The 15,175-nt window shown below is 50.3% G+C and overlaps 1 protein-coding gene across 2 annotated transcripts in view; it reads right to left on the minus strand.

Moving 5' to 3' along the window:
* Window positions 1-15,175, minus strand: part of igf1ra (insulin-like growth factor 1a receptor) — a 305,819-nt gene that overhangs the window by 268,788 nt on the left and 21,856 nt on the right. For both annotated transcript variants that reach the window (XR_015074380.1, XM_085972351.1), the window contains exon 2: window positions 86-634. Coding sequence is in view for 1 of the 2 variants with exons in the window: in XM_085972351.1 (XP_085828477.1) it covers window positions 86-634 (549 nt within the window). In the remaining variant the exon portion in view is untranslated. The remainder of the gene's footprint in view (window positions 1-85; window positions 635-15,175) is intronic.

Below are 15,175 nucleotides of genomic sequence, written 5' to 3' on the forward strand. Positions count from 1 at the left end.
CTGTGCTCGGGTTCAAACCATTAATTAGCCCACAAGGCGAAAATAGCAACCAAGATTCTGGAAGTCAGCTCCGAGGCCAACCTACCTTTCTGGCAGTGGTTTGCATTCCAGCAGCGATAGTTGTACTGGTTGTACACACTGGTCTTGATGCACAGTGGCAGGTCCTCCATGGTTCCTGGGCAGACGTCCCCGCACTCGTTCTGCTGCTTATTGTGATCGATGTAGTTATTTTCCACAGAATCCAGAATAAAGGACCAGTCAATGGTGGACAAGTAACAGAGATCGTGGTTCTTTTCAATCCGCACAGCGCCCCGGGTGATATTCTGGAGGCTGTACAGTCCGATCTCTTTCAGGTGAGTCATCTCGAAGATCACCAAAGCGTAGTTGAAGAAAAGGCGTATCCCGCGGATGACAGTGAGGTTCGGGAAGAGGTCCCTCAGCGTCTCCAGCCCGTAGACGCGGTAGAGCAGCAAGTAATCGGTGATGACGGTCAGCTTTGGGAATCGGAGGGCACGAAAGTCCTCTGCTTTACCGTTGAAGATGAGTAGAATCTGCAGGTAGCCTTCGATTATGGTGCAGTTCTCCAGCTGCCGGAGATCGCCCACATGGTTTCTGATGTCCATACCACTGCATACTGAAAGAGAAATGGAGCAACCATTACCCAATAATATCATTACAGGATCTGTCAAACCACTCACTGACTGCCATTAACCATAATAACTGAACAATTAAGTTTCCTTAGCTCCGCTCACGGGATCAATAGGGTAAGGGCATCACCCAGTGTGGTACTGAGCCAGAGAGACCAGAACAAGGGGTCTCAGAGTAAGGGGTCGACCATTTAAGAATGAGAGGAGGAGGAATTTCTTCACTCAGAGGGTTGTGAATCTTTGGAATTCTCTACCCCAGAGGGCTGTGGGTGCTGAATCGTTGAGTATATTCAAGACAGAGATCGATAGATTTTTGGACTCATGGGGAATCAAGGGATATGGGGATCGGGTGCGAAAGTGCAGTTGAGGTCGGAGATCAGTCTTGATCTTATTGAATGACGGAGCAGGCTCGAGGGGCTGAATGGCCGACTCCTGCTCCCAATTCTATGTTCTTATGCAAGAGCAGCTGGCCCTACACTGCAGGCTGATGTCAGCTGGGTTGAAGGTGCGGGAACCGTACAGTTGATCTCAGGGTGGAGAAGGGGAAAGCGAAGAGTAAATTCTGCCAAACTGATTAGGCTCAGAGATCAAAAAATAAAAATCCAGCAACACCCACACGTCATGTCAATTATTTTTCTTGGCGCCCTGATTAAGCAGCCGCTACAGCTTGGTGGCCTTCACGGGTAAGAGCAAGTTTGAAAATCCAAGTTACCTGAGCCAAGCTTGGATTAAGCAGGCACCTGAAGAGATTCACTGCGAATTCCAGACTTGCGAGGGCTCAAATTATTATTAAAAATTTTTTTTTAAGGGAGGCTCACCAATTTTGGAACTCTAGAGCAAGGACCTCTATAAGACGACGAGACCGCCACTCGTTTAAGCAAATCGGCTGCACTGTGAACTTCTCGTGAAACGCCACTGTTGTACGTGGCCGGGTAATGTTTCAGCATTCACCGCGGATACACTGGCCCGGATACTTGAGAGAGAGTGCGGTCCACGCCCTCAATGGCTCAAGCTGGCTGTGGCAACGTGCAGCCGAGCCACGCTCTCCTGGAAGGTCCCATGCTCGGTGCCTTGGGGAGTGTCGAGTTAGCCCATCTCAGCCAGCATGGCGGTACAGGAGGCTACAGCCGGCCTCGATGGGAGGGGAGAAGTTCGGCCAGGATTCCCGATTGCTATCCGGTGACTCTTGCCAGAGTAGCGAACAGTTTTGCTGGGCGTGGTCGTTACGCTCCTCAAATAAAAATTCACACAACTTTCAAAGGCTCTCCAGACCGCCCTCCTACCTCGTCCCCTCCGTAAACTTGAGCTCGTCCGAAACTCGGCTGCCCCCGTGTCCTAACTCACACCGAGTCCCGTTCGCCCATCACCCCCTGCGCTCGCTGACCTACATTTGGCTCCCGGTCCGGCAACGCCTCGATTTTAAAATTCTCATCTTCGTTCTCAAATCCCTCCGTGGTCTCGACCCCCCTCCCTATCTCTGTAACCTCCTCCAGCCCTACCAACCTCTGCGATTTCTGCTTTCCTCCAATTCCGGCCTCTTGCGCATCCCCCCCCCCCATTTTCATCCCCCCATTGGCGGCCGTGCCTTCAGCTGCCTGGGCACCGAGCTCTTTCCTAAAATTCCTTCCCGAAATCTCTCTGCCTCTACCTCTCCTCCTTGAAGATGCTCCTTAAAAACCTAGCCCTTTGACCCAGCTTTTGGTCACCTGTCCCAAATATCTCGTGTGGCTCGGCGTTAAATTTTGTTTGAAAACGCTCCCATGAAGCGCCTTGGGACGTTTTCCGACTTTAAAGGTGCTATATAAATGCACGTTGCTGCGCTTCTATTGAGAAATCTAGAGGACGGGCCAAGCCATGCAGTGCAGGCCACCACCAAGGTTAAGAGTCGTCGGAGAGAAGAGGAGATCAATCAAGTAGTGGTGGTGGTTCGGTGATGCCAGAGCTTGTAAACAGAGAATGTTGTGCCGGTTTCACTTACATTCGCGATAACAGAAGTGATGCTATCCTTTTTAATTGAGGTTACTGTACAGCAAACACTCGAATTTTATCACTTCAAATACCAGCATTCACTAGTGTTTACACAACACAAGGCGCCTGCAGAAGCAGATCCTTATCACGTATAAATGGCTGTCTTCGCAGGACGCACCACGTGCGGTAGCAGTCGCCTACAAAGCAGCGGGGAACGGGAGGATTACATAGCTTGCCATTGGGGAACGTTGGGAGAAGGCGGCACACCCTGTCACTAGCGGAAGCAAGGGGAGGATGCGCAAGAGCCGGAATTGGAGGAAAGCAGAAATCGCAGAGGTTGGTAGGGCTGGAGGAGGTTACAGAGACAGGGAGGGGCGAGGGGCCATGGAGGGATTTGAGAACGCCTTTAAATTAATGAGCACTCAATGGATCGTCTTCCCTCCTTCCCAAATGTCTCACTGTATGTGGCGTTTAACTAGATTTATTTACGACAATGTGACCGTTAGACCGCGAGGCAAGTATCACACTTATAGTTATCACATGAATGTCCCTTACTCATCGTAGAATGGTTACAGCACGGAAGGAGGCCCATCAAGCCCATGCCGGCTCTCTGCAAGAGCACCTCAGCCAGTCCCACTCCCCCGTCCTTTCCCCGTAGCCCTGCAATTTTCTTTCCTTCAGGTACTTATCAAATTCCCTTTTGAAAGCTACGATTAAGTCTGCCTGCACCGCCCTTTCAGGCAGCGCATTGCAGATCACTTCAAATTAATACAGGAAACTCTATTATCCGGCACCGACAGGATGCCAGTTTATCAAAAAGTCCGGATTACAGAGAGGTATAGTTTAAAAGGTACGAGAGCTCCGTACACAGCAACAAATCCAGGCTTCCCTGTTGCTTAGCAACATGTGCAGGAACTCCAGCCACAGACCAAGCATCCCTGTTGCTTAGCAACAAGTGTAGGAGCCCCAGTTACACAGCCACAGATCCAGGAACCGCCACTAATATGAAGTAAAACTTACCTGAACCTACTCCTGAATTTTGCCGGTTAACAGAGATTTCCGGTTATTTAGGTGCCGGTAAATCGAGAGTTTCCTGTACCACCACTACCCAGGACAGACCTGCAACCAGCTGAACTTCCCCCTCCTGTTATAGGTGGCTTTATATAAAAAATAGAAAGGGCTTGCCTTTCACCACCTCAGGATGTCCCAAAGCACTTTACAGCCAGTGAAGTACTTTCTGAAGGAAGCACGGCAGACAATTTGCACACAGCAAGGTCCCACAAACAGAAACATGTTCATCTGGTTTTTTAGTGATGTTGGTTGAGGGATAAATATTGGCCCCAGGACACCGGGGAGAACTCCCCCCTGCTCTTCTTCGAAATAGTGGCCGTGGGATCTTTTACATCCACCCGAGAGGGCAGACGGGGCCTCGGTTTAACGTCTCAACCGACAGGGCGGCACCCTCCCTCAGCACTGCACTGGGAGTGTCGGCCTGGATCTTGTGCTCAAGTCTCTGGAGTGGGGGCTTGAACTCACAACCTTCTGACTCAGAGGCGAGAGACAGAGAGTGCTACCTCACAGAGTCACAGGTGACACCATATATAGTGACACTGCCCAATCTCAACATGGGGGAGGGGGGGATAAACACACCCAGCTCCTGAACACTAAACCCAAAAGTGAGTGAGTGAGTGTGTCTGTGTCGGTGTGTGCACGCTCAGACTTAGAGGATCTGATTTAACTCCCGATGCCCCGCCAAAAACTCAATGTCTAAGCTCTCACATGAATAATGGCCAGTTTGGTGGCAACCGGTAACCATGGAGATTTACAAGGATGTTGCTGGAGTAGAGAATCTTAGCTACGATGAAAGACTGGGATAGGCTGGGTCTGTTTTCCTTGGAACAGAGGAGGCTGAGGGGAGACCTTATTGAGGTGTATAAAATGATGAGGGGCCTAGATAAAGTGGATAGAAAGGACCAGGGTAGCAGGGATAAACCAGGGAATTACAGGCCAGTGAGCCTAACATCTGTGGTAGGGAAATTATTGGAAAAAATTCTGAGGGACAAAATTAGTCTCCACTTGGAGAGGCAAGGATTAATCGGGGATAGTCAGCATGGCTTTGTCAAGGGTAAATCATGTCTGACAAATCTGATTGAATTTTTCGAGGGGGTGACTAGGGGGGTGGATGAGGTTTACATGGACTTCAGTAAAGCCTTTGACAAAGTCCCGCATAGGAGACTGGTCAAGAAGGTAAGAGCCCATGGGATCCAGGGTGCCTTGGCGCGTTGGATCCTAAACTGGCTGAGTGGCAGGAGGCAGAGGGTGATGGTCGAAGGTTGCTTTTGTGACTGGAAGCCTGTGTCCAGTGGGGTACCTCAGGGATCAGTGCTGGGTCCCTTGTTGTTTGTGATCTACATAAATGATTTGGATGAGAATGTAAAAGGTATGATCAGCAAGTTCGCAGATGACACGAAAATTGGTGGGGTGGTCAATTGCGAGGAGGAAAGCCTCAGGCTACAGGACGATATAAACGGGTTGGTCAGATGGGCGGAAAAGTGGCAAATGGAATTTAACCCTGAAAAGTGCGAGGTGATGCATTTTGGACGGACAAATAAGGCAAGGGAATACACAATGAGTGGTAGGACCCTAGGAAGTACAGAGGGTCAGAGGGACCTTGGTGTACATGTACATAGATCCCTGAAGGCAGCGGAACAGGTAGATAAGGTGGTTAAAAAGGCATATGGGATACTTGCCTTCATTAGCCGAGGCATAGAATATAAGAGCAGGGAGGTTATGATGGAGCTGTACAAAACGCTGGTGAGGCCACAGCTGGAGTACTGTGTGCAGTTCTGGTCGCCTCACTATAGGAAGGATGTGATTGCTTTGGAGAGGGTGCAGAGAAGATTCACCAGGATGTTACCTGGGATGGAGCGCCTCAGCTATGAAGAAAGACTAAACAGGCTGGGGTTGTTTTCCTTGGAGCAAAGAAGGCTGAGGGGGGACCTGATTGAGGTATACAAAATGATGAGGGGCATAGATAGGGTAGACAAAGAGGAACTTTTCCCCTTAGTAGGGGGGTCAATAACAAGGGGGCATAGATTCAGGGTAAGGGGCAGGAGATTTAGAGGGGATTTGAGGAGGAACTTTTTCACCCAGAGGGTGGTTGGAATGTGGAACTCAATGCCCAAAAGGGTGGTAGAGGCAGGAACCCTCACAACATTCAAGAAGCATTTGGATGAGCACTTGGAATGCCAATGCATACAAGGCTATGGACCAAATGCTGGAAAATGGGATTAGACTGGACAGGGATGGATGGGCGGCGCAGACACGATGGGCCGAAGGGCCTCTTTCTGTGCTGTAAAACTCTATGACTCTATGACCTATTTCCCTTAGCAGAGGGGTCAAAAACGAGGGGGCACAGATTTAAAGTAATTGGGGGAAGGTTTAGAGGGGATTTGAGGGGAAATTTTTTCACCCAGAGGGTTGTGGGGGTCTGGAACTCACTGCCTGAAAGGGTGGTAGAGGCAGGGACCCTAACCACATTTAAAAAGTACTTGGATGTGCACTTGGGATGCTGTAACCTGCAGGGCTACGGACCAAGAGCTGGGAAGTGGGATTAGGCTGGGTAGCTCTTTGTTGGCCGGCGCGGACACGATGGGCCGAAATGGCCTCCTTCCGTGCTGTAACTTTCTATGATGGGACTACACCCCAAGCAAGAAACAAGAGACAGGAACAGGAGGAGGCCATTCAGCCCCTCGGGCCTGCTCTGCCATTCAATCAGACAGTGTCTGACCTCAATTCCATTTGCCTGCCTTAACGCCATAATCCTCAGTACCCTTACTATCGATCTGTCTTGAAAGCCTCAATTGTCCCTCAGTGTCCGCAGCCTTTTGGGGCAGAGTTCCAGGTTTCTACTACCCTGTGTGTGGAAAAGCGCTTCCTGAATTTGCTCCTAAATGGCCGAGCTGCAATTCTGCAACAATGGAGCCGAGGTCAGACACGGTCTGATTGAATGGCAGAGGAGGCTGGAGGGGCTGAATGGCCTCCTCCTGTTCCTGTGTCTTGTTTCTTGCTTGGGGTGTAGTCCCATCATAGAAAGTTACAGCACGGAAGGAGGCCATTTCGGCCCATCGAGTCCGCGCCGGCCAACAAAGGTCTAACCAGCCTAATCCCACTTCCCAGCTCTTGGTCCGTAGCCCTGCAGGTTACAGCATCCCAAGTGCACATCCAAGTACTTTTTAAATGTGGTTAGGGTTCCTGCCTCTACCACCCTTTCAGGCAGTGAGTTCCAGACCCCCACCAGCTCTGTATCTACCCTATCGAATCCCGTTCACATTTTAAACAACCTCGATCAGATCACCCCTCCTCACCTCAATCTTCCATCCTCAAGGGAATCAAGCCAAGTCTCTCCTCGTAATTTAACCTTTTAAGACACCGAGAAGAGGTGGGGCGAATACGGAGGGGGGGGGGGGGGGGGGGGAAATTAAGCAACGCTGTTTGATGCAAAAATCAGGCAAACAAACAGCGGCCTGAGGATTCATATTACAAGCCTACTCCGTGACAATCCAGTTGAATTTGAATTTATAGCTGCATAAAGAACTTAGCGACGTGGTACTGAATCGCAGGCTGCTGGAAATATAGGTCAGGGGCAGCAGGTGACGCAGTGGCCTTCCTCTGCCTCCCCTGCCTGCCCGCACGCACTGGGGGCATGTACAGGCCTCAGAATTAACATTCTGCGCTGTGAACTGATCGGGAGCTCGCTTGCCGTGTCGAAGCGGGCTTTAATCTGCTACAGCAGGATTCAATTTACACCAGCAAACAAAAATTGAATCCAAGCCAGCCGTGTAAACAGGTTATTTTGTTAAATCGGTCGCACGACTCAATTAATTCTCGGTCAAGCATTCCCCGATGAAAATCCAAAAAAAATCAAAATCAATTATTAAAAAAATAAATGCTGGAGGGGGTTCCATAGGCATCTGCGGTACCTCACTACATGGGTCAGCCGTGGCTCAGTGGGCAGCACCCTCGCCTCCGAGTCGAAAGGGCGCGGGTTGAAGCCCCCACTCCAGAGACTTGAGCACATAAAGCTAGGCTGACACTCGCAGTGCCGTGCTGAGGGAGTGCCGCACTGCCGGAGGTGCCGTCTTTCGGATGAGACGTTAAAACCGAAACCCCGTCTGCTCTCCCTCAGGTGGACGGAAAAGATCCCACGGCCACTGTTTCAAAGACGAGCGGGGGGGGGGGGTTCCCCCCCCCACCATTTAAAAAAAATTACAACAGTGACTTCATTGGCTGTAAAGTGCTGTGGGACGTCCGGTGGTCGTGAAAGGCCATGATCTCATTCAATGGCGGAGTAGGCTCGAGGGGCCGAATGGCCTACTCCTGCTCCTATCTTCTATGTTTCTAAGGCGCTGTAGAAATCCTTTACAATGGGAGCTCAGAGACACTTGGCGTCGGCAGGATATTCGATTATAAAAGGCAGCACAGTTGAGCCCAATCTGCATGTACAGTCACACACACAGGCATTTCAGCAGGTCTATAGGGTAGCAATCGGGAGCAGGCAGCTTAGCTCATATTTTTTTCATTCGTTTATGGGTTGTGGGCGTCGCTGGCAAGGCCAGCATTTATTGCCCATCCCTAATTGCCCTTGAGAAGGTGGTGGTGAACCGCTGCAGTCCGTGTGGTGAAGGTGCTCCCACGGTGCTGTTCGGGAGGGAGTTCCAGGATTTTGACCCAGCGACGATAAAGAATCGGCGATATACTTCTAATTGAGGATGGTGTGTGACTTAAGAGGGGAACTTGGAGGTGGTGGTGTTCCCGAGCGCCTGCTGCCCTTGTCCTTCTAGGTGGAAGAGGTCGCGGGTTTTGCACCCCCCACCGCCTCTCTCCAATCCAGCAATGCCAACCCAGAGGGTGGTTGGAATCTGGAACTCACTGCCTGAAAGGGTGGTAGAGGCAGGAACCCTCACAACATTCAAGAAGCATTTAGATGAGCACTTGAAACGCCATAGCATACAAGGCTATGGACCAAGTGCTGGAAAATGGGATTAGAATAGACGGGGCTTGATGGCCGGCGCGGACACGATGGGCCGAAGGGCCTCTTTCTGTGCTGTATAACTATGACTAATTTCAGGAATTCTACAGACCAGGGATTAAGCCCGGGAAGCTTCCTGGTCTGTGCGACTCATCGTGTTCGGCTGTGCACTTGCTCACTGAGCCTGGGGAAGGAGGAACAGCACACAGGAGCCCCAACACCAGAGAAAGAGAATACTTTTTTGTTTAATTCAGTTGACGAGATTCACGGTGTTGCCAAAGAAAAATATTAAAAGGTGGCGTTAATTCTATAAACATCCTCATTTGTGCATGAACCAGATTCTTGCAGCAGACAAGTAAAATGTCATTTACGATTCAGGATTTCACATCCTGCTATGCAAATTTTGAAAATCTATTAAACAAATTTTCCGTAAGTACAGGATAGAAAAAAAAATCCTTGGCTACAAATCAAAATAAACAACATGGGTTTATGCAAAGTGGGATCAATGGGATACTTTAAAATGGCTGCTGCACCATCTCGGGAATCAACTTTAAGATTCGCATCCTCAGCAAATCCCTCCACGGCCTCATCCCTCCCTGCCCCTGATCTCCAGCTCTTTACCTCTGCATACTTGTGTCATCCTTGTGTCCAAATCCCTCCCCGGCCTCACCCCCCTCCCTATCTCTGTAACCTCCTCCAGCCCGACAACCCTCCCAGATCTCGGCGCTCCTCCAATTCTGGTCTCTTGCGCATCCCCGGTCTCCACCGCTCCACCATTGGCGGCCGTGCCTTCAGCTGCCTGGGCCCCAAGCTCTGGAATTCCCTCCCTAAACCTCTTTTAAGATGCTCCTTAAAACCTACCTCTCTGCCCCAATATCTCCTTACGTGACTTGGGTGTCAAATTTTATTTGATAGACGCTCCCGTGAGGCGCCCTGGGACGTTTTACTACGTTAAAAGCGCTAGATAGATGCAAGTTGTTGTTGTACACCCCACAGTAATCCCAACATCGGCCTGCTTCTCTTGCCCCGCTCCCCTCTGCGCCCACGGTTTCTGGATGCTCCCTCGGTCACCTTGCCTCAAGCCTTCAGAACCGTCTCCTTCGGCACTTCCAGAGTTTGCACTTCCCACTTTGCCGTCAAAAAGCCTCGAGCGGCTGTTCTCTACTCTACCACGGTGCTTTTGCCCCCTCCGGAAACAACAACAACACCGCCTCCTCCACCTCCCTGCCCCCGTTCCCTCAGAATCCACTGCTCTGTAAAACCCCCGAGCTGAATCTCTCTCTCTCTACACATCATAAATGCTCGACAAGTTCAAGTGGTCGAAGAAAACAAGTGCATTTTCCCCTACAGCCTGGCTGTATTGAAATCAAGATTCATCAGAGTTCCCAACTCAATCGCTCCCAGCACCTCAAGACAGTGGAACCGCCCCCCCCCCTTTTCATTCCGCACAGTCAGCTCTTCATTCTACAATTTACAGACTTGTAAAACGCCGGTTTTCAAACGTGGGTCCTTGAAAGGATAACAGGGAATCTCCAAGGTCATCAGATATTGTACCGGCTAGGGCTGGGCATAGTGTGTGCTGCGAACACGGTCTCAAGGATTCTGCATTTTATCATTTTTCAGTATGTGTTGACATACTAGCACATTATCCCTGTTGCTGTATAGCAAGAAAATCACATTTTCCGTAATAATAGGCTTTTCTTTGAATAGCTCACAGTCTTGCAGTTCGGTTACAAGGTCCCTTGGAACTTGCATTTACAAGGGGTCCTTGGGAGCGTACAATAATTTGCCAAGGTGGGGGGAGGGGGCGTGCGGCTCCTTTAAGGGGCTGCGCCGCGCGGCCCCAAAGTGCCGCGCATGCACGGTTTCTCCCCCATTGATAAGCCAGTGAGCCGGCTGCGCGGGAGGTCCAGAGAGCTGCGCAGGGAACATCGGTCCCCGGGTACGTGCATTAACTTGGCAGGGATGGCCGAGTCAGAAGGTTGTGGGGGCTCGAGGCTCGCTCGAGTGCACGGTCGAGTCTGGCACTCCAGTACGGGGCGGAGGGGGCGCTGCGCCATCCTTCGGGTGAGGCGTTAACCAGAGGTCCCGCTGCCGGCTCCAATTGCTCAGATAGATATTAAAGATCACACGGCACTGCACCACTGACTGCTCAGTCCTATCACTGTGGTTTGTGGGAGCTTGCTGTGTGCCACAACAACACTAACCGCACTTCAAAGAAAGTTACTGTCCGTGAAGCACTTTAGGAGGTTTGAGAAACACAATAAAACTCTAATACGATAGCAAAATACTGCGGATGCTGGAAATCCGAAATAACAACAGAAAACGCTGGAAAAACTCAGCAGGCCAGGCAACATCCGTGGAGAGAGAAACAGAGGGAGTGACGAAGGGTCTTCGACCCGAAACGTTGACTCGGTTTCTCGTTCCACGGATGCTGACTGGCCTGCTGAGTGTTTCCAGCATTTTCTGTTGTTATTTACAATAAAACTCTATGTAGTTTCCAGTTTCTTAATTTACACTCATTCTTTTCCCCGTAACAGAATTCCTCATCAAGACATCACAGAATAGTACAGCACCAAAGGAGGCCATTCGGCCCATCGAGTGTGCGCCGGCTCTTTCGAAGACCAATCCCAGTCAGTCCCACTCCCCTGCTCTTTCCCCATATCCCTGCAATCTTTTCTCCTTCAAGTATTTATCCAATTCCCTTTTGAAGGCTACTATTGAATCTGTGTCCACCACCCTATCAGGCAGCGCATTCCAAATCCTAATCACTCACTGCGTAAAAAGTTTTTTCCTCATGTCGTCTCTGGTTCTTTTGCCAATCACCTTAAATCTGTGCCGTCTGGTTATCGAGCCTTCAGCCATTGGAAACAGTTTCTCTTTATTTACTCTATCCAAACCCTTCATGATTTTAAACCCCTCTATCAAATCTCCTCTTAGCCTTCTCTGCTCGAAGGAGAGAATAAATGACTCAATAAAATGACAGTTGCAAAGATCTGGGGGGGGTGGGGGGGGAGATTCAGTAGACAGGATGTGTTAAAGCCTCCCCGCACCCCCCACCCATTGTGAAATATCCTGTCCACACTCACTGTGACGATGCACTCATGAAGTATGCGCACTTTGGCTTGGCTAGCAGAGAGTGCTCAGTACTTGTGGTTAACAGACAGGAAACAGAGAGTAGGAATAAACATGTCTTTTTCAGGGTGGCAGGCTTGTGGGGTACTGCAGGGATCAGTGCTTGGGCCCCAGCTATTCATTCACAATATATATCAATGATATGGATGAGGGAACCAAATGTAATATTTCCAAGTTTGCTGATGACACGAAACCAGGTGGGATTGTGAGTTGTGAGGAGGATGCAAAGAGGCTTCAAGGTGATTTAGACAAGTTGAGTGAGTGGGCAAATACATGGCAGATGCAGTATAACGTGGATAAATGTGAAGTTATCCACTTCGGTAGGAAAAACAGAAAGGTAGATTATTTAAATGGTGCTAGATTGGGAAATGTTGATGTACAAAGGGACCTGGGTGTCCTTGTACACCAGTCACTGAAAGCAAGCATGCAGGTGCAGCAAGCAGTTAGGAAGGCAAATGGAATGTTGGCCTTCATTGCAAGGGGATTTGCATACAGGAGCAAGGAATCTTACTACAGTTATACAGGGCCTTGGTGTGACCACACCTGGAGTACTGTGTGCAGGTTTGGTCTCCTTACCCAAGAAAGGATATACTTGCCACAGAGGGAGTGCAGCGAAGGTTCACCAGACTGATTCCTGGGATGGCAGGACTGTCGTATGAGGAGAGATTGGGTCGACTAGGCCTGTATTCACTAGAGTTTAGAAGAATAAAACGTATAAAATTCTGACAGGGCTAGACAGACTGGATGCAGGGAGGGTGTTTCTCCTGGCTGGGGGGGGGGGGTCTAGAACGAGGGGTCACAGTCTCACAGAAACCACAGAAACCCCACAGTGCAGATAGAGGCCATTTCGGCCCATCGAGCCTGCACCGACACATATCCCACCCGACCCCCGTAAGCCCTACACCAACACATATCCCACCCTATCCCCGTAACCCCACGTATTTAATCCCCCTAACACTAAGGGTCAATTTTTATCACAGCCAATCAACCTAACCCACACATCTTTGGACTGTGGGAGGAAACCGGAGCACCCGGAGGAAACCCACGCAAACATGGGGAGAATGTGCAAACTCCACACAGACAGTCGCCCGAGGCCGGATTCGAACCCGGGTCCCTGGCACTGTGAGGCAACAGTGCTAACCACTATGCCACCGTGCTCGGGATACAGGGTAGGACATTTAGGACTGAGATGAGGAGAAATTTCTTCACTCAGAGGGTGGTGAACCTGTGGAATTCTCTACCACAGAAGGCTGTGGAGGCCAAGTCACTGAATATATTTAAGAAGGAGATAGATTTCTAGACACAAAAGGCATCACGGGGTTTGGGGAGAGAGCAGGAATATGGTATTGAGATAGAGGGTCAGCCATGATCTTATTGAATGGCGGAGCAGGCTCGAAGGGCCGAATGGTCGACTCCTGCTCCTATGTTTCTATGTTTCTAACCCCTCTCCAGCAAGAGACAGCACCAACAACAGCTTGTATTTATATAGCACCTTTAACATAGTAAAAGGTCCCAAGGTGCTTCACAGGGGTGTTACCAAACAAAATTTGACAACGAAGGCGATATTAGGACAGGTGACCAAACAATTGATCAAAGAGATTGGTTTTAAGGAGCGGCTTAAAGGAGGAGAGAGAGGTGGTGAGGCAGAGAGGTTTAGGGAGGGAATTCCAGAGCTTGGGACCTAGGCAGCTGAAGGCACGGCCGCCAATGGTGGAGCAATGAAAATAGGGGAAACACGTGCAGATCAATAAGATTTTTTGAATATTAAGGGAATCGAGGGATATGGGGATAGAGCAGGAAAGTGGAGATGAGGCAGAAGATCAGCCACGATCTCATTGAATGGCGGAGCAGGCTCGAGGGCCTACTCCTATTTTTTATGTTCTTAGAATAGGAGGAGTGAAAACGAGGAAACTGAAAATACACTAAACACTCCTGAAGTTGTCCAAAATAGTCCTGCTTTTAAAATGGGATCATGCCCCAGCCACACCACTCATCAATCACCCCCACACAAACCAGTTTGGTCTTGTAGTATCCTTTAGGCCAACTCTTCAAATGTAAATCCCAGATCAATCCCCAGTAGTTGCAGGAAACAGCAGCTACATTCTCTCAATATATAGTTAGAGAAGGCAGAATCTACAAAACGTCGCGGTATGGGACGAGAACGTTCTAAGTGCGTGGGAGGACGAGGCTGTGACACCTCCCCACAGTCATCACCTAGAGGAAAGAAAGACAGACTTGCATTTCTATAGCGCCTTGCACGACCTCAGGATGTCCCAAAGCGCTTGACAGCCAATGAATTACTTTTTGAAAGGTAGTCACTGTTGTAATGTAGGAAACGCGGCAGCCAATTTGCGCACAGCAAGCTCCCACAAACCGCAATGTGATAATGATCAGATCACCTGATGTTGATTGAGGGATAAATATTGGCCAGGACTCGGGATAACTCCCCTGCTCTTCTGCGAAATAATGGCCGTGGGATCTTTTACATCCACCCGAGAGAGCAGACGGGGCCTCGGTTTAACGTCTCATCCGAAAGACGGCACCTCCGACAGTGCAGCGCTCCCTCAGTACTGCCCCTCCGACAGTGCGGCGCTCCCTCAGTACTGCCCCTCCGACAATGCGGCGCTCCCTCACTACTGCCTGTCCGACAGTGCGGTGTTCCCTCAGTACTGCCCGTCCGACAGTGCGGCGCTCCCTCACTACTGCCTGTCCGACAGTGCGGTGCTCCCTCAGTACTGCCCGTCCGACAGTGCGGCGCTCCCTCACTACTGCCTGTCCGACAGTGCGGTGCTCCCTCAGTACTGCCCGTCCGACAGTGCGGCGCTCCCTCACTACTGCCTGTCCGACAGTGCGGTGCTCCCTCTGTACTGCCCGTCCGACAGTGCGGCGCTCCCTCAGCCGAGAGCTTAGTGCTCACTTCTCTGGAGTGGGACTTGAACTCACGACCTTCTGACTCAGTGGCGAGGGTGCTGCCCACACAGGGTGCCCCTTTGAGTGAGGTATCACCAGTGGAACTTGTGCACCAGCGAGTGTCAGCGCCTTTAGGATAGGAGGTCAAAGAAAAATAGCAACGGGGGGGGGGGAAGGAAATATTTGCAAGGACACAATTAAGAACACTGAAAATTCTAAAGGAATGTAGCTCCGCTTGTGTGTACACAATCCATTCAGAGGTGCCAATGTTTTTATTTCCCCTCAATGCAGGAAACTTAAGACGGCAATGTGAACCCAGGGCTTGACACCAACAGCTGCAGCCCCTCTTACAACTGCAATTCTTTCCCAGACATGACGCTCATTAACAGCTTTGGCCCAATCCTGCAGGCAAATGGATCATCAGGCTGCTTCCGGACTCCAGGAACAGGCAGCACTCAACCAACTCAATCCAACACAAAAGGTT

This window comes from Somniosus microcephalus, chromosome 32, assembly GCF_052327205.1.
Source record: "Somniosus microcephalus isolate GS21.2 chromosome 32, FLI_Smic_1.0, whole genome shotgun sequence".
In the NCBI taxonomy this organism is placed as follows: domain Eukaryota; kingdom Metazoa; phylum Chordata; class Chondrichthyes; order Squaliformes; family Somniosidae; genus Somniosus; species Somniosus microcephalus.